We start from the raw sequence: 18,746 nt of genomic DNA, 5'->3' as shown, positions 1-18,746 counted from the left end.
GCTGAGCAGCCTTTGTCACTGCCTGCTGGACCTTGGCCCGGTAAGACCATATCTCAGCGGATTTCAGATGCTGATTGTGAGACACATGTTTTATATATTGCTAAGAAAAATAAGTTGCCAGTGTAACTAGGACGTGTCATCAGTTGTAAAATGGATCCCAATTTCTGAAATGTTAAAATATGAAAAATGTGCATCTTAGAGTTGCTGAAATATAGTGATAGTGAGAGAACCAGGATTAGGCCTGCTGTGTAACCTTGGGGAAATTCCTTAACCTCTCAATACTTGGCTTTTCATCAATGAAATAGATAAAGATAAAATATTAATATTTACTGAGCTGGTATAAAGAATCTAGAGTATTTCTAAAGATTGTACAGGAGGATCAGGATATAAGAAATGGTTATTACCTACTCAGATGGCTAGGTAGCTGCTCTTGTGCTCAGAGCTGAAATTGACCTAAGTTAACCACAATTTACCATGCAAGCTTTCCCCTGGAGGTTGCAAGCCTTTAGTAGACTCCAGAGTTCCAAAATAGTGACATCAGACAGATTCTGCCTATACAGTGGTCGTGTAGGTGGGGAGACACATTCCTGGTGCTTCCTTACGCCACCATCTTCCTTGAATCCTCTTATCTACTCAGATTTTTTGAGACAAACATTTATCTCATGAAAGCAAGGCTACTGTATGAGTACTTCTCCAGTGTGGGAGGGAACGTGCTCGCTCAGAAGTAACTCTCGTCCATGTGGAGGGACTGCAGCAGTCCTTCCAAGTGTGGGGACTGGTGCTTGAGGAGGGCTCTCCATGGCTCCATCTCCTGACCGACTGGCTCTTTGGAATCAGTCTACTGTCTCCCCAGCAGTTTTATGGGGGGGGGTAGAGCACTTCTAGTCTTTCTTCCCAGAGACTGCCTTTAAGAACAGTTACTCCCTTTCTTACAGCAAGTAAGAACACTTACTTTTAGTTTGTCATTCATACCTCCCAGAGTTGTGACAAAGCAGGCGGCAGGAAATGAGCATATCTCAAAAGATGCTTCCGAATCAGTTACAGTCCTTGGGATCAGGTGTTTAAGAGGGCTGTTAAGAATCTTATATAATTAGTTTAAAGCAAAAAACAAATGTAACCACTCAGAGTGACAAAAATTAAAAAGTCTTATGGTACCAAGTGTTGCTGAGGATAGAGAACGACAGGAATATTTTGCTGCTGAGAGTGTGACTTGGGCGGCCATTTTGGAGAGTGATTGGCAGGGTCCAGTGCAGCTGGAGCTGTGCGCACCCTGCAGCCCAGCTCAGCATGTCTGTCGGTAGGTACGTGTCCTGGAGAAATTTGTGAAGATGTGTCCAAGAAGGTATATATAGGAATGTTCATAATAGTGTTTTTGTGACAGTGAAAAATTTGTAACAGCCTAACTATTAACAGGAGAATGGATAAGTAACATGGGTGCATTCATGACATGGAACAGGCTGCAGCCCTGAGGTGTCAGTTTGGGTAAACCCCACAAAGGTAACGTTGTTGGAGGAAGAAGAAAGTTGTAGAAGAATATATACAAAACAAGACCATTTTTAAAGTCTAAAAACAGCCAAAAGTGAATGTATATGTCCTGCAGGGTTACATATGTGTGTAGTACAAGTATTAATATAAGAATATGTTATAGGTGGTTCAGCCCCTAAATGAGAGGGTGTGGGAGAGGGCATGCCTATGGGAACATGGGGTGTCCTTGTCTGATTCTTTATTTTTTTCATGTGTCTGAAATATATGCATTTTAAATGAGCTTAAAATAATATCTAAAGTAATTTCTGTAAATTTTTGTTTGAATGTTTAACTTTTTAAAATTCTAGGTAGACAGACTGGAAGTTGTCAACAAGCGTTTTGTTCGAGTGACTTTTACACCAGGAAAAACTCCTGTTGATGGGGTAAATAATTTTATTAATTGATGTAAATTAGTTGTAAGTTGATTTTTCAGATTTAAAGCTGAAAAGAAAACAGCCCTCACGTTGCAGTAGATAAATACACTGGATACGTCAGGTTTGGGCAGTACAGCAGGTGTAATATTCACTAATCGAGAGGAAGATGTGAGTGTTGTGTATGTATTAGTGATGTGGGGATTGGGTCAGTGTTTTCTGTCTATACATTTAGGAGACAGCATGTGAAATCCTAGTTGTCAGTATTCCAGAATAGTCTATGATTTTTCAAGACTGAGAAACAGGAAAAAAAATGTTAAAATCTGAATTGCTTGTTTTTTTCAAGTCAGTTCAAGAAGTATCCTATCATTTCTCCCCCAACCCTTTGATAGGATATTATTTTAATTTCCATTTGTTTTCCTATTTTAAAAATAATTTGTATTTCCTGTCCAACCAATTTGTACTTCCAGGGCCCCCAGGCCCAGTTGACTGCATTGAGGACATCGTGGGGAGAGGGAGAGGTGGCGAGCTGAGGCTGCGGGGTAGTGCCCAGCTCTTCCCGTGGGACAGCCTCTGCCCCGTCCTCCCCTTCCCTCCCACTGCGTCGCTCACTGCCCCATCCCTCGTATGTTCCCCCTCCTGGGGTCCAGACCTCTCTACCAGGCTGCATCCCAGCCCCCTTAGGGTAATTTCGTTTAACCATTTCCTAGCCATCTTGCCTGGATGGGACAAAGTGAAGGTGACCATATGTCTCTGTTTAATAACATATCAGTAAGTATAAGAATATCTGTGAAGTCATGTAGCTCTGGTATTTCAGTCGCATTTAGGAAAGTTATTTTAATTTTCTTGGTTTTCCCCCATTCTTTTTACTTTAGGATGAAATGTCCATTAATAACCATCCTTTTTTCCCCTCAGACTTTTAGTCCTGGGAATTAAGTTGGCACTCCCTCACAAGAGGACAGTTTGGCAGTGTATATACCAGCAGTTTTGAAAGTACACACCACCCAGTAATTTTGCTTCTAGAAATATAGCCCAGGGAAATAATTAAGGATGCATGTAAAGATGCCTGTCTGAGGATGTCCTCCAAAACATTGTTTATAAATAGCAAAAAATTCGAAATAAATCAGTGTCCTGCAGTAGGCACCTGATGAACTGGGGAGCCTCATTCCTGAGTTGTCTGTGTCCAGGGTGAGCAGTGGTCCTGGGGGGTGGGGTGGACAGTGCTGTCCTAGAGGGCAATGTTGACTTTGGAGGGGACCCTGTTTTCTAGTATTGGCATGCACAAGCATTTATGTATTGAAATTCATACCATTGTATATAAGTTATTTTCTTTTTATTTCTTCTTTACAGTTTATATTGATTTCTTTTGGAAATTATGCATGTATTTCAAGAGTATAAAGGGGATATTATAAAATCTTGAAGGCTATGCACTAAAATGCTAATAGTGTTTATCTCTGGGTTATGGATGCCTTTTCTTATGTGGATGTTTCCTTAGTTTTCTACAGAGAACGCTTATTACCTGACAGCTTTTTATTTTGGGCTTTCAGAAACAGAAGATTTTCAGTGCCCTACTGCTTACAGAGTGGCAATTTATATATATATATATATATATATATATATATATATGTATGTATGTATATATATATATTTTTTTTGTCACTAACACATCCCAAATGGCAATATTAATTGTTGTACTGTGTGCTGTACAGGCGTTAGCTTCCAGTCAGTTCTACTCTTCCTATGAATGGCTTAACTTCTCTAACCCTCAGTTTCTTCACATTTAAAATGGGAATGATGGTAGTGTTTTTTTAGGGCTTAGTGCTTAAGTGAGATAGGGTAAGTCAGTGGTGGTTTTCAGACTTGAATGTGCATAAAGTTACCTGGAGAGCTGTTAAAACTTGAGTCCTGGGACACCCTCCTGCCCCCACAGGCTCTTATCTAGACTGTGTCCTGAGAGTCCACATTTCTAACACGCTGCTGGGTGGTACCTGTGCTTGGTCCTCGGTCCACACTGAACGTGCGCTGTGAGCCAGGCCTTTAGCGTCTTGCCCGGTTGATAGCTGCACAGAGTTAGGGAGTGTTCAGTTATGTGTGGTTAATCTATCATTGGCTCATTCAACCACATGAATTTTGTATCTTTGTCACTGAACAATTTACCAAGAGCTATTACATTGTTATATAATATAAAACTTATTCTTCATCTTTTATTTTTAGACATGTGGAGAGAAATAGCAGAGTGATGTTCCTCACTAACACTGGCTGGTGGGAGGAGTAGGGGATGACATGTTGCTCTCTTATGAGTTTTATGTTGCAGACTTATTGTTTTGATAAAAAAAATGAAACTTTCTAAAGATGATTGCAGGTTAAAGGAGAAACAGAGTCTTTTTGTGGTATAAAATGGGGCTCATACCTGGTAAGTGCTTGGAACGGGGTCTTATAACTAGTAAAACTCCATAACTTTGAGCTGTTACTGTTGGTGTCTTCGTGGTTGTGCAGAGAGAGGTGGTGTGACACCATGGTGAGCAGCACGCTGGCCCTGGAGCCACACTGTGTGTGTTCACACCCAGCCTCTTACTCTGTGTGTAACTGTGGGCAAGTGTTCTCACCTGTAAGATGGGGACAGTGAGAGTCGGGGCTTGCTAGTGCAGTGTGCGGTCCTTCTCTACTGGTCGGTTGGTGAAATAGCCCTCAGGTGTCCCTCCCTAGGGTCCTCAGGAACTGCCCGGCTCCAGTGAATGAAAAGGCAGTGCAGTTGTTCAGATTCCGAACATTGTTCCTGGTGGTAGTACCTGCCATACGATGGTCCTCAAGATCGAATGGGTTCATGTATATACAGGGCTTAGGACATGCCTGGCACTTAGTAAATGCTTAGTAAACTTTAGCTGTTGTTACTGTATCACATTAGTTTTTAGTTTGGGAATTGGCAGCTGAGAAATACCTGGGAAATGGAGAAGAGGAAAAAAGGCATATTTATTTATAAGAAGGATTATCTTTTCAAATAGGTTTTTCATTCTGTTCTTTGAGTTTATAATTTTAGATCCACTGAGGAATATTGCTAAAGAAATGCTTATTTGCCGAGGATTGCCAAGTGTTTTCACTGAGTGAAATTTTATCACTGCATTATTAAAACCAGTCTTGAATTATTGTTTTTTGGATTTGTAAATTTTCAGTATTTCTGAAGAATTCTTCAAAAGTCAAACCCTTTAGTGAATTAAACCTTTTATTTCCACTTCATTCTTAGGATATTTGTTTTTCTGTTTTTATAGCAATACGTCTGGTTTAATATTGGCAGTGTAGACACCTTTGAGCGGAATCTGGAAACTTTACAACAAGAATTGGGCATAGAAGGGGAAAACAGGGTGCCTGTTGTCTACATTGCTGAAAGTGATGGGTAAGAAGCAGTTTTAAAAACAATTATTTGAAGACTTTTCTGTGCTGTATGTGATTCATAATGGTTGACTGTTCTGTTACCAGGTGGCAGGGTTACATATTATAGTCTCAAACAGGCCTTTTTCAATTTTGCCAGATTTTTAAAAACTATTAGTAACTTCCTAGATTTTGCACATGACTGATTCATTTTCTGATTGTTTATATTTATTTGATTAAGCAGTTTGGGGTATTAATGTCAAACATGTTGTCTTTTTGTAGGACTTTAGCATAAAGAACCTCTTTGTAACAGAGTGGCTTTCCACTTTGAACTGTCATTCATGTTTATGTTTCACAGAGTTTTTAAGTAATTCTTCCTCTCTCCTCAGAGCTGCTTCTTCTTATGGGTTGTCTTTAATAAGGTCACTTTAATAATGCCACTTAAAAGTCTGGGTGGATGCACCATTTACTATATTTCAGGAGTCAGTTGTCTTTGAGCTTATTTGGGAATTGTATTGCCTTCGAATGCTCATCCATGAACTTCAGTAGAACCCTTGACAGTCACCCTCATTTGCAATAAATGCAGAAGGTATACCTTGCTATAGAGTTACTAACTAGTTCTAGAGTGAAACTAGAAATAAATATTGGTTTTCTGTATATGTAAGAAGAGCAAAACAACTGTTAGCTAATGTGTTACTCAGGTTTAGTGATTACTTGAGACAGCTAATGGTTACGTAAACCTGCAATCTGTCTGCAGTGTGTTAGTCTACGTGGCCGTTGTAAGGTTTTCACCTGGGATATATCCCCTCAGCCCCTGAAGCTGAAAGATAATTACTTAACTTGATAGGCTGGTACTGAAATATTATAAAAAGTTTTACTGTACCAATCTTAAAACATTTATAGTCAGTGCATGTTTTTTTTTTCCTCCAAAAATAAACAAAAGGTGAATTGTTTATGGTTCTCACTGCCTGCTGTAGCAGCATTAAAAAATTTGTAAAAGATGAAAAATTAGAAAGCAAATCCCAGTTTTTTTTTCAGTTTTGATATAAACCATGTACAAAGTTTTTATCCAGATTTCTTAAGGTAAGTTAAACTAAATTGCATTATATTAACCAGTACAAGTATTTGTACGCATAGTGATGTTGAAATAAACTTTATTAAGACAAACAGACAAAAGGCTTTAAATCATCCCTGAGCAGTTCTCTCCAAAGCAGGCACAATGGTGGAGGGCAAACCAGTCCCCTGGGGGTGTCTGTCGAAACTGTACAGGTCGCATAGAGTGGCCTGTGCACCATCTGGCAAGAGTTTTAAACAGTATATACATATTACATTTGAGATTGACATGCTGTTAAATTAGCAAAGATTTCATATTTGGAAGACATTTCTTCAAAATAGGTTGCATTTCAATAAGAGAACAGAAATTTCTACCTAGACTAACACTAGGATCATGTTAAAATTTTTAAGTGAGTAATTTGAAAGAAATTTTTTTGAAACTCAGATGATGATAGTAAATCACAGTTATTGAGATTGAAATGAAGTATCAGTAGGCCACATACATGTTGAGAACAGGGTTTTCTTTGGTCTTTTGTGATTCTACTTCAGTGATATTAACACACTAAAATTGTCTTTATGCCTCAGATAAAAGAATATTCAGATTTTTAAAAAATTGAAAATGGGCCGGGCACGGTGGCTCACACCTGTAATCCTAGCACTCTGGGAGGCTGAGGCGGGTGGATCGCTCGAGGTCAGGAGTTCGAGACCAGCCTGAGCAAGAGCGAGACCCCGTCTCTATTAAAAATAGAAAGAAATTATCTGGCCAACTAAAAATATATATAGAAAAAATTAGCCAGGCATGGTGGCACATGCCTGTAGTCCCAGCTACTCGGGAGGCTGAGGCAGGAGGATCGCTTAAGCCCAGGAGTTTGAGGTTGCTGTGAGCTAGGCTAACGCCATGGCACTCACTCACTCTAGCCGGGCGACAGAGCGAGACTCTGTCTCAAAAAAAAAAAAAAATTGAAAATGTTTGCAATTATATCTGAAGTAGTTATCAAAAAATTTATCTTGCAACACATTAAAAAAGCCAAAGGTTAACAGTCTTAAATCATTAATGTTGTGTGTCGCCCCTCCAGTTCATTTCTACTGAGCATGTTGCCCACAGTGCTCATCATTGCCTTTCTACTGTACACCGTAAGGAGAGGGCCTGCTGGCATTGGTCGATCCGGCCGAGGGATGGGTGGACTCTTCAGTGTTGGAGAAACCACTGCCAAGGTCTTAAAGGATGAGATAGATGTGAAGTTCAAAGATGTGGCTGGCTGCGAGGAGGCCAAGCTGGAGATAATGGAATTTGTGAATTTCTTGAAAAACCCAAAGCAGTATCAAGACCTAGGAGCAAAAATCCCAAAGGTAAAATGAACTTTCAGAAGATTGACCCAATCGAAGTATTTATTGATCTCTGAAGTTGTAATTTTATGAAGTTTGATTACTTATTATAAGTAGCTGTTTTTCTCTCCCTCCTCCTTACCACTCTAGTCACCACCTCACTCAAGGGTCTAGTTTTGGCTCAGTTTTTCTATATGAATGTGTCTTCTTGAGTGTAGTATGTATATTCCTGAAAATATTTGTGTTATGGCCTCTTGGAAGCCTTCGTTGATTTGCCTGCCTTCTCCCTCCAGTCTGGTTTCGTTGCTCCATCTCGCAGCAACTGTAGTCCCCTTAGCTCCCTGACATGTTGTACTCTGTTGTCACCCACATTCCCTTGCTCCACAGATGTGTGTGGACCATCTCCTGTGCCTGGCACTGAGGTTCATGGCACAGGACACATTGGAGGGGAGGAGACAGCACTCAGATCGCCTTCCCTCCTTTCAGCAAACACACTCGTGCCTTACTGGGCTGGGGACCCCCAGGGCTGGACACAGAACAGTAAAAACACCTACATTTTTTTCTTTTTAGTTAAAAAATGAGGAGATTGGTCATAGATTTCTACTTCATTTGTGAAACTTTTAAGGAAAAAAATAAGCAAAATGGAAAAAATAAATTCAGGCTTTATTACGAAGTCTGGAAAAAATGCCTTTTAACTATACTGTTTACCTCCCACACATAGTATTTGGAAATACGGTTTATGGTAGTATGTCTGCTTATAAAAAAGAGGACACCATTTGTAAGTAGTCAATGGAAAATAAACATAAACGTGAATTCATAGAGTTAGGTTTTAAGTTGCATGTTCATCCATGCTAATAATGTACTGACCTGTATAAGAAAGTAGAAGTTGTTGGTTGGGTTTATTTGGGTTCAAAAATCAATTTTATTTGTAAAGAGTAAAAGAATCATGTAAATAGGAAGTCGGGTTTGTTAGTATATTTCTAGTCTAAGTTACCCTTTATATACTATTATATTAAAGGTCTAAAAAACAATACTAAAATCTTTGGGTTTTATAGAGGGTTTAAAGAAAAAAAAAAGAAAAGAAAGAAGCTCTAAAAATAAAAAAAGAAGTAAAAAAAATACTAAAATCTTATAAAATAAGGGAAGTATTTAAGATTTCACATTCTTACCAAATTTTTTGAAACAAGATTGTCCCTGATAATCCTTCTCACTAATATAAAAATGTTTTACATAGTTCAGATGTTTAAAAAATATTTAATGTATGTCAATAAGATTTAGAGACAGTGTTCTACCTTGGAATTATTTGTGGATATGCAATTTACCTTTCTGAAATTCTCATTAAATGTAATTTCTCTTTTTTATATCTGAAGGGTGCCATTCTCACTGGTCCTCCAGGCACTGGGAAGACACTGCTAGCTAAGGCCACAGCCGGAGAAGCCAGTGTTCCCTTCATTACTGTCAGTGGATCTGAGTTTTTGGAGATGTTTGTTGGTGTGGGTCCAGCTAGAGTAAGTCTTGTTATGTTCTGATGGTACAGATTTCCTGTCCCCTGGAGTGCCCTCTCACCAGCCACTGCCTTGAGCACTCTGCCAGGGCTAAGCCTCTAGCAAGGCCTGTGACTTCACCCTCTTCCCTGTCCCAACCAGGATTGTAGTCTGTTACCTAATATAATTCTAACTTTTAATATATTTCAAAAAGTGGCTTTCATTTGCGGACTTTTCTTTCATAGCAGCTTTGAGATGTAATTCACATACCATGCAATTCACCCCCTTAAAGTGTACAGTTCATTAGCTTTTCATGTATTCACAGATTGGTGCAGCCCTCAGCACAATCAATTTTACAACATTTCCATCCTCTCGAGAAGAAACTTCGTACCATTTAATTACCACCCCCTATTGCTCTTGCCTCACTCCCAGCCCTAAGCAAACACTAATCTGCTTTCTGTCTGTAGATTTTCCTATTCCAGACATTTTATATAAATGAAATTATACTATGTGGTCTTTTATGCCTGGCTTCTTTCACTTAGTGCAACGTTTTCAAGTTAAATGGTAGCTCTATGGTTAACTTTTTGAGGAACCATCAGACTGTTTTCCAAAGTTAGCTGCACCATTTTACATTTCCACCAGCAGTGTGTGAGGGTTCTGCTTTTTCCACTTCCTCACCAACTCTTGTTATTGTCTGTCTTTTTGATTCTAGCCATCCTAGTGCATGTGGAGTGGTGTCTCATTATGGTTGATTTGCATCTCTCTGATGGCTAGTGATGTTGAGCATCTCTTATGTGCTTATTGACTGTTTGTGTATCTTGGAGAGATGTCTGTTCAGATCCTTTGTCCATTTTTAAATTGGGTTGTTTGTCCTTAACTCTTACAACGCGACATATTTATATATCCTGGATACTAACTCTTAATCGGAGATACGATTTGTAAATATTTTCTCCCATTCTGTGGGTTGTCTTTTCATTTTCTTGACAGTGAAGCACAAGGTTTAAATTTTGATGGAGTCTTGTTTATTTATATTTTCTTTTGGTGCTTGTGCTTTTGTTGTCATATCTAAGAACCCATTGCCAAATTCAAGGTTTACTCCTGTGTTTTCTTCTAAGAGTTTTATAGTTTTAGCTCTTACATTTAGGTCTATGATTCATTTTGAGTTCAATTTTTTTATATTATATGAGATAACAGTCCATCGTCATTCTTGCATGTGAGTATTTAGTTTTCCCAGCACCATTTGTTGAAAAGACTATTCTGTCCCCATTTAATGGTTTTGGCACTCTCGACATAGATAGATACGTGGGATTATTTCTGGACTCTCAGTTCCGTCCTGTTGATCTGCATGTCTGTCCTTATGCCAGTACCACACTGTCTTGATTACTGTTGCTTTGTAGTAAATTTTGAAATCAGGATATATGAGTGTGGTTTAAATTTTAAAGAGGGCCGAGTGCGGTGGCTCATGACTGTAATCCTAGCACTTTAGGAGGCCAAAGCAGGAGGATTGCTTGAGCTCAGGAGTTCGAAACCAGCCTGAGCAAGAGTGAGACCCCGTCTTTATCAAAAAGAAAAAAATCAGCCAGGCATTGTGGCTTGTGCCTGTTGTCTCAGCTACGTGAGGCTGAGGCAGGAGGATCACTTGAGCCCAGTAGTTGGAGGTTGCAGAGAGCTATGATGACCCCACTGCATTCTACCCACGGGGACAGAGTGAGACTCTGTCTCAACAGCAACAAAATTTAAAGAAACAGTTTTTACTCGCATATACCAGTGTCTAAAATGTTTTTTTTTAAAATGCTGTAGAAATGCAAAGTGCTCTCACAGTTACTCTTGCAGACATCAGGATGCAACTTAGAATCAATAAGAAAGCACTGAGTCCTCAGCCAGTAGTGTTGCATTTCTTTCTTAGTGGCAAGTATAGTAATGCTGGATCTTACCGTTGATGGCATCTTAGGTAAGATGAACTGTAGTGTTGGAGTATGTGGATTCCTCTGGGTTTTGGGAGGCTGTGTCATAGAAAAATAAGGGAACAAGGGGGAGTTGAGCATTGATAATGGTGGACCACAGACTCTAACATGGAAGAGTGGGAATTGAAAACGGGCTGTGAGATGCTTGAATGTGTCTGAGGCTGGCCAGATCACAGGAGGGGGTAGTCAGAAAGTGGATGACTTGAAGCTGGTTGTGTAGAGGGCACCTTGGTAATGATGGCGTTATCAGAATGGAGCAAAAGGGGATTGAAGAGGTGGTCAGGGCCCTGAGAGACCAAGAACTACATGGATGTGGAAACCACTGAGAAAATCGTGCCTGGTGGGGCATCAGGCCTGTGGAGGACCACGGCGAGGTGGGGCAGAGTGCCTGCCACAGGGTGTGAGCCTCACCAAGCAGGGTTTTTTCCAGCAGAATTATTTTGGCAGCAGTAGTGGAATGTAAGGCGGAGCCCAGCGCCCGCTGGCCTGGAGGGGAAGACACAAACTCCTTCTACTTGAGGGCTTTGCAGGGACAGCCACACTCCAGCTCAGGCAGGGCAGGAAGGATGCCCTCAGGGACAAGCTGGAGGGGGTGGGGTCTGCTAATCACAGATCTGGAGTTCCAAGGGGAGGCTGTAGAGGGACATGAGTTATTTTAGGGGATGTGTTCAGAGCAGTGTAGGAATGGAAATCCAGAAATCCAGGTGGGAAAGAATGGTGGGGAGACTTGGACTCCTGACAAGTGAAGTAAAGAGGCACGTCACCCGCTTTGGCAGTGAGTGGGATGGGCTTAGGTTTTCCTTGCCTTCACAGTGGGTCTAAGTGTCGCTTCTACTCATTAATTGTCTGAGGCATGAAATGTGAACCCTGAGACATCTGAATTTCTCAGCTGAACACAGAGTTTACAGCTCTACTGTGTTGTCTTTTTATAGGGCAAATGTGTAATGTTAGTTTGTGAATGTTACACAAATAGCAGATATCATCAGTGTTTATTACGTATACATTAGTCTATGAGATTTTAGAAGAACATGTACTTACCTTAAATCAGTTACCCACCGTGCTACTTGTCATTTGCCACTGCTTTGCCACGTGTTACTCTTTAAATATGTACTGTGCAGTGTGCAGCACAAAAGGGTGGTCTTCCTATGGGACGGGAAACTTGGGGTTTGTTTTTTATTTGGAGGATAAATAATACTCGTCAGGTGACTCTTGTTTTTCTGTTTTCATCAAGGTCCGAGACTTATTTGCCCTCGCTCGGAAGAATGCCCCTTGCATCCTCTTCATCGATGAGATAGACGCGGTGGGGAGGAAGAGGGGAAGAGGCAACTTTGGAGGGCAGAGTGAGCAGGAGAACACCCTTAACCAGCTGCTTGTGGAGATGGATGGTGAATAGTCAAGTCTTTGGATTTAAACTGCACTTCCCGATTGTCCTTCATATCTCCAAAACGAGAATCCTTATTCTAATATTTAGTCCCCCCCCAAAAAAAAGAATTTTTCTAAAAGAAACAGCCCTTTTTAAAGGCTGTTTATACCAATACAAATAATAGCAAAATATTCTTGCCTGATAGCCTGCCATAACTTAATATTGGTGTTGAGATGGTGTTTGTACCTGATACTGAATGAGGGAAAATTTGGATTCACAAAAGAATCGTAGTCTCAGTGTCTAAGTCATCAGTATCTACGAAGCATAAGGAAGACCTAAGCCTAACCAAGTGTGAATTTAGCAAATTGCAAATACTTTTTTACTAAGAGAGTAGCAGTCTTCCGGTGTTCATCAGCTTTCTTTTTTTTTTTTTTGAGACAGAGTCTCACTTTGTTGCCCAGGCTAGAGTGAGTGCTGTGGCGTCATCCTAGCTCACAGCAACCTCAAACTCCTGTGCTTAAGCGATCCTACTGCCTCAGCCTCCCAAGTAGCTGGGACTACAGGCATGCGCCACCATGCCTGGCTAATTTTTTTCTATATATATTTTTAGTTGGCCAGGTAATTTCTTTCTATTTTTTTTTAGTAGAGACGGGGTCTCGCTCAGGCTGGTCTCAAGAACTCCTGACCTCCAGCGATCCACCCGCCTTGGCCTCCCAGAGGGCTAGGATTACAGGCGTGAGCCACCGCGCCCGGCCCGTCAGCTTTCTTTTCGTTTAGGAAAGCCAGTTCTCAGGATGTGGCATGTCCTTCCTGCTGGAGGATGGACGGTTGTATGTGCACAAAGGCACAATATGGTGCTAAGTGTTGGACTGGCTTAGACGATGAAGCTAGGCATAGTGTGAAACGAGAAGGGAGAGCTCCTCCCCATTCTGTGATGGTAGCCCACACTCGGAGTACTGCGTCCAAATTGGAGTGCCACGTTTGGGGGAAATCAGCCCCTGAGCCCTTTCCGTGCCAGGGTCTGAGGGTGAAGGGTCTGGGGCCACGGTGTTGACATTGAGAAGTGGCTGTTAAAACTGAGCAGTCTTGAGTCTGGAGAAGAGGTGGGGCTGGAGGTCAATACCTGCTTTCAGAGAGGTGGTTCATTTCCTGTGCCCAGGGAGGTGGACACGTCATTTGCAATCAATCTGATTTTAAACATTTTTAAAATTGACATCTTCTAAATTTCTACTTAAATAAGTTAAAATCTTTGGTTATTTGTCTTCAGGAAATTGATTCTTAGAAGTTTAATGTATGATTGTTGAGGACAAGATGAATAGTAAGAAAAATAATTCAAGTGTGTGTCTTCAAAACCACTGGATAATGAATAGAAAAACATGTTCAGTGTAGAAGTATATTTCTAGTGTTCAGGTGCACTGCTGCCTTCTGCCTCATGTCATTTAATAATGGCCGTATTTCTGTTACTATCTTTTCAGGTTTTAACACCACGACGAACGTCGTCATTTTGGCAGGCACCAACAGACCGGATATCCTGGACCCCGCGCTGCTGAGGCCGGGGCGCTTTGACAGGCAGATCTTTATCGGTGAGGTGATGTTCACTGGGTTCAGCCCAGATCTCATGGCTATAGGTGCGACTGTTTCACTATAATTTTTTTCCCCTAAAAATAATTTCTAAAGGACCACCAGACATAAAAGGAAGAGCCTCTATTTTCAAAGTTCACCTCCGACCACTAAAACTGGACAGCAGCCTGGAGAAGGAGAAACTGGCAAGAAAACTGGCATCCTTAACTCCAGGATTTTCAGGTAAGTGGAAAATTCCACCGTGCTATTTATAAGTACTGTTAAATCACTGACAGTTATCGGGTACCAGTTCACTTTGTTACTCTCTTTCTTGAGGGCTTCCTAAGTATGTGTTTTGTACTTTTTTATCATGGGAAATTCAGACATACACAAAATTTAAGGAAATAGTGTGGTGAACCCATCTGCACCCCTCACCTAGTTTCAAGAACAACTACTAATTCATAGCTGACCTTATTTATACCCCACCCGCTTCCCTCTGCCTCTGGAGTGTTTTGTGACAAGTTCCTGACAGCATATTGTTTTATCTATAAATATTGTAGGGCTATTCCCAAGTGTTTTTTTTTTTTAAAGTTCTATTGTGATAAAATCAAGATACCTTAAAAATCACCTGTGTAAAGTATACAGCTCAGTGATTTTTAGTATATTACGGAGTTGTGCACCATCCACTGTGATCTAATTTTAAAATATCACCCCAAAGAATCCATTAGCAGCCACTCTCTCTATTCCCAGCCCAAGACAACCCCTAATCTACTTTCTATCTCTATAGGTTTCCTACTCTGGATGTTTTATGTCAATGGAATTGCATAACATGTGGTGTTTTGTGCCTGGCTTATGTTCACTTAGCAGAATGTTTTCAGGGTTGATGCATATCATAGCAGACATCAGAACTTCACCTCTTTTTATGGCCAGGTCATATTCTGTTTTTTGGATATTCTGCATCTTATTTATCCATTCATCAGTTGATGGATATTTGGGTTGTTTCCATCTTTTGGCTATTAGGAATAATGCCATGAATGTTGGTGTGCAGATTTCTGTATGGACATATGTTTTTATTTCTCTTGGTTATATACCTAGGAGTGGCATTGCTGCATCATACAGTAACTCTATGTGTAACTTTTGAGGAAATGCCATTCTGTTTTCCAAAGTACCTGCACCATTTTACATTCCCACCAGCAGTGTTGTGTTTCTCCATATCCTCACCAACACGGTTATTGTCTTTTTTCTTTTTTTTTTTTTTTAAGAGACGGGGTTCCCCTCAGTTGCCTAGGCTGGAGTGCGATCATAGCTCACTGCAGCCTTGAACTCCTGGGCTCAAGTGATCCTCCCACCTCAGCCTCCTGAGCAGGCGGGACTATAGATGTGTGCCACCATGCCCAGCTAATTAAAAATATATATATTTTTTGCTTTTTAGAGATGGGGTCTCCCGAAGTACTGGAATTACTGGCATGAGCCACTATGCCCAGTCATGAGTATTTTTAATGTAAAATATGATCCTTTCTTTCTCAGTCCCTATCTCCCTCCTTATAAACTCAAAATGAAATAAAAAGGAACAGTTGAGAAGTATGAGAAGGTTATACAATGGTATGGTCAGTATGGTCAGAAGATGGTCATCTTAAATATCCCAGGAGTCCAATCTTTTTACTTGTTTCTTGTCTTTGGACTTTGAAATTTATAATGTTTTAATATTTGTTTATTGAGTGCATATAGTGTGCTTGTGCTATAGCTTATTTGTGTTCCGTATACTTAATCTGAAAAGTTAAAGAGTCTTAATGGATCTAAAAAGCATTTGGCAAGCTTATAAACTATATAAAAAATTAGTTGTTTTATTGCGTGTGCTAAGTTGCTACGTGATTTTTTTTTTTTTTTTTAAGAGTACTTCTCAACAGAACATGTGATAGGTGGTTTTAATGCTTAGGTTTAACATTATGTGTCAACATATCTCCCAATAGCCACAGAAGCCATTTTCACAACAGAGATGGTGGAGCTAAGCTAGTTAATGGGCATTTTTAAATGCTGTCTTAGTTTGCTGTTATATGAGCCATATTGTCCATTAAGGTAAATAGTTGTCTGTAATTATCCATTTACTGCCAATACTTTCATCTCTGTTCAGAGGGTCAGAATTGTACCAGGCTAGTACCAAGTGTGACAGTGGTTTAGGGTTATTATGAATCAAACTGAGTTACATTTACATAAACCCCTTATCCAATTACTGCTGATTGAAAAATTGACTATGGATTTGGTCTTCTATAACGTGTGACTAATCAGTTTGAACATATTTTGATGGGTCAGCTGTTCTGGATGTTCATTTTGCAGGAGCTGATGTTGCTAATGTCTGTAATGAAGCTGCTTTGATTGCTGCGAGGCACCTGTCAGATTCCATAAATCAGAAACACTTTGAACAAGCAATTGAGCGAGTGATTGGTGGTAAGGCAACTGAATGTAACTCAAGTCAAAAGGCTGATAAAATGAATCTGAGGCCAGGGATTTTTCTGTTTTGGCAAAATCTAGAAGCAAAGAAAGTGTATCTGCCCACCATGCCCGTTTGGGTCATGCCCTGTGCTCTCTTGGTGTCACGGACCCCTTCACCTGCTGTCTGCCTGGTGGTTGGAGGTGTTCGTGGGTCTGAGATGGCTGCTTAAGTGTGTTTCACTTGCATGGGCAGAGGCAGTGACTTCGCCTCTGAATTATACCAGTCAAGATTTTATAAAAGTTCACAACCTTCCTGTTTCCAAAAATCTGGTCACATGAATTAAATGTGTTCTTTGCTAGATATAGGTAATAGGTATAAAATAACTATAACAGCCGTTCAGCCAGGAAGTGCTTATTCTCAGTCAGTGCGGATGCACACATCATGTTTTCCTTGCATCCTGTAGAGTTTATGATCTAATTCCTCTGAAACCAACTAGCAATTCAAGTACTTGGGCATTCAAAGGAGGGAAAAAGCACTGGCAGGCAGAGCTCCACAGCAGAGGAGGACATACACTAGCTCAGCAGAAAAGCGAGTATGCTGTGAGCATGGCCTGAACCAGAAGAGAGTTTGACGGTGATGGTGTTACACCCCGAGTTTAGGGTGGGAACATAAACTGGTCAGATGCACGTTTCTAGGGCAAGTAAGGTAAAGTTCAAAAAAGTTAAATCTAGATTTTGGAAAACCTTGAATGTTAAGCTCAAGGGCTTCTTAAATTTTGTCCCGTGACTGTTACTGAACTAAGGTGGGTTTTTCCTGAGCCACTGAGTGACAATGATCGGTGGTATTTTAGGAAAATGAATCTAGCTTTGAAGAAGAGGGATGCATCTGGAGGCAGAGAACCCGTGGTCATCAGCGTAAGCTAGCGGGCGTAGCATGGGGAGTCCCAGTGGGCAGAGTGAGCACAGACTCAAAGGCCATGGGGAGAATGGGGCGCCCCTAGGGCCAGCAGGTTGGGCAGAGAATGAGATGGGCTGAATTTGAGCCAGGGCAGGATGTCCACGTGGAACTCCGGTACAGGGCTGGTGGTCCCAGGGTGTGCTGGGTGCAGTGGTACGGGTGGGTGAGGATGCTCAGGGAGCAGGTTCCCCCTGGGGAGGAAGGGGGGAGATCCGCATAGGAAACATTGCCCGGTGCCCACATTTTATAGCTGAGAGGAGAAAAATGAGTCAGCAAAGCCACCAAAGCTCCACGCCGCAGGCACTAAAGGTGTGTCAGCCAGTACGGCAAGGAAGGGGTACCAATAAAGGGGACCAAGCAGGTTGGAGGAGCCAGGAGGCGATAAGGGGCCGTCAGCAGGGCAAGTGAGGAGGGCTTTGAAGAAAGAGGACCACTGGGTTTGCTAGTGAGGTTGTTGGGAGTGGCTTTTGACACGACAATTTGAGCTAAGTGGAGAGCACAAAGCCAGATCAATGGACCTTCCAGTGAGGCTGCAGGGGCCAGTATAGCATTGTGTGTTGCCTGGGTTAGGTACCAAGTGAACAGCTAATTCCTGAATGAGTGAATGAATAGACCACTTACTCTATAAATTTCATGTTGGGGGAAAAAACCCTCCCTAAGACGATAGAGTTATAGATGGAATTAAAATAATTCACTGAAGAGACAGGTAAAAACTGTGTGTTTGTGCCTCTTTTAGGCCAGGGAGAAGCAGTCAGTGAGAGGGAAAGAGGTCGGGCAGCCGGCACACTGGGGCTGCCTGAGGTAGACAGCCGCTGAGCTGCCAGCAGTTGTTTGTGATGAGCTAGCGTCCTGAGAAATTGACAGATTCCGGGATAAACTGGGGAAAGTTCTTTGTTTTTTCAGGTGAGCCAGAGGTGTTCGTCTTGTTCACTCCCCTTTCTCACTGCTGACCTGGCAGCTCCATGGCATGTGCTTGTCTTGGGTTGTGTCTTTGGGAACGTAGTTTTTTTCCAGTCTTCCAGTTTGCCTAATATGTTATCAGTTGAGAAATTCTCTCAGATGAATTACCTGGACCACAGCAAAGCTACTGCTGTCACGGTGGGATGGTTTGTGTTAGCACACAGGTGCAGTCAGTTTCTACAGTGTAGAGGTATGAAATGAGGGGCGGAGCCCACCTTTATCCAGGCCAGAGAAGACTCATGCTCAGACTGGAGGTCCTTCAGCTCTGCAGTTGACAGGTGGGCTCCAGCATGGGGTCTTCTGGCCCCTAGGTCTCCAGGGTTTATACCCTCTTGAGTCAATTTTCTGCTGCTGCTCTGGCTGATGGTATGAGCCCTCGGGTCGGTG

The 18,746-nt window shown here is 41.4% G+C and overlaps 1 protein-coding gene across 3 annotated transcripts in view; it reads left to right on the top strand.

The window, feature by feature from the left end:
* Window positions 1-18,746, top strand: part of AFG3L2 (AFG3 like matrix AAA peptidase subunit 2) — a 40,563-nt gene that overhangs the window by 10,232 nt on the left and 11,585 nt on the right. For all 3 annotated transcript variants that reach the window (XM_045527779.1, XM_045527780.1, XM_045527781.1), the window contains 8 exons: window positions 1,833-1,907; window positions 5,162-5,286; window positions 7,391-7,664; window positions 9,011-9,148; window positions 12,320-12,473; window positions 13,927-14,034; window positions 14,129-14,254; window positions 16,346-16,456. In XM_045527779.1, coding sequence (XP_045383735.1) covers window positions 1,833-1,907; window positions 5,162-5,286; window positions 7,391-7,664; window positions 9,011-9,148; window positions 12,320-12,473; window positions 13,927-14,034; window positions 14,129-14,254; window positions 16,346-16,456 — 1,111 coding nt within the window. The remainder of the gene's footprint in view (window positions 1-1,832; window positions 1,908-5,161; window positions 5,287-7,390; window positions 7,665-9,010; window positions 9,149-12,319; window positions 12,474-13,926; window positions 14,035-14,128; window positions 14,255-16,345; window positions 16,457-18,746) is intronic.

Source organism: Lemur catta, chromosome 16 (genome assembly GCF_020740605.2).
Source record: "Lemur catta isolate mLemCat1 chromosome 16, mLemCat1.pri, whole genome shotgun sequence".
NCBI lineage: Eukaryota > Metazoa > Chordata > Mammalia > Primates > Lemuridae > Lemur > Lemur catta.
The sequence above is the reverse complement of the archived record's forward strand: the minus strand, read 5'-3'. Positions and strand labels throughout refer to the sequence as shown.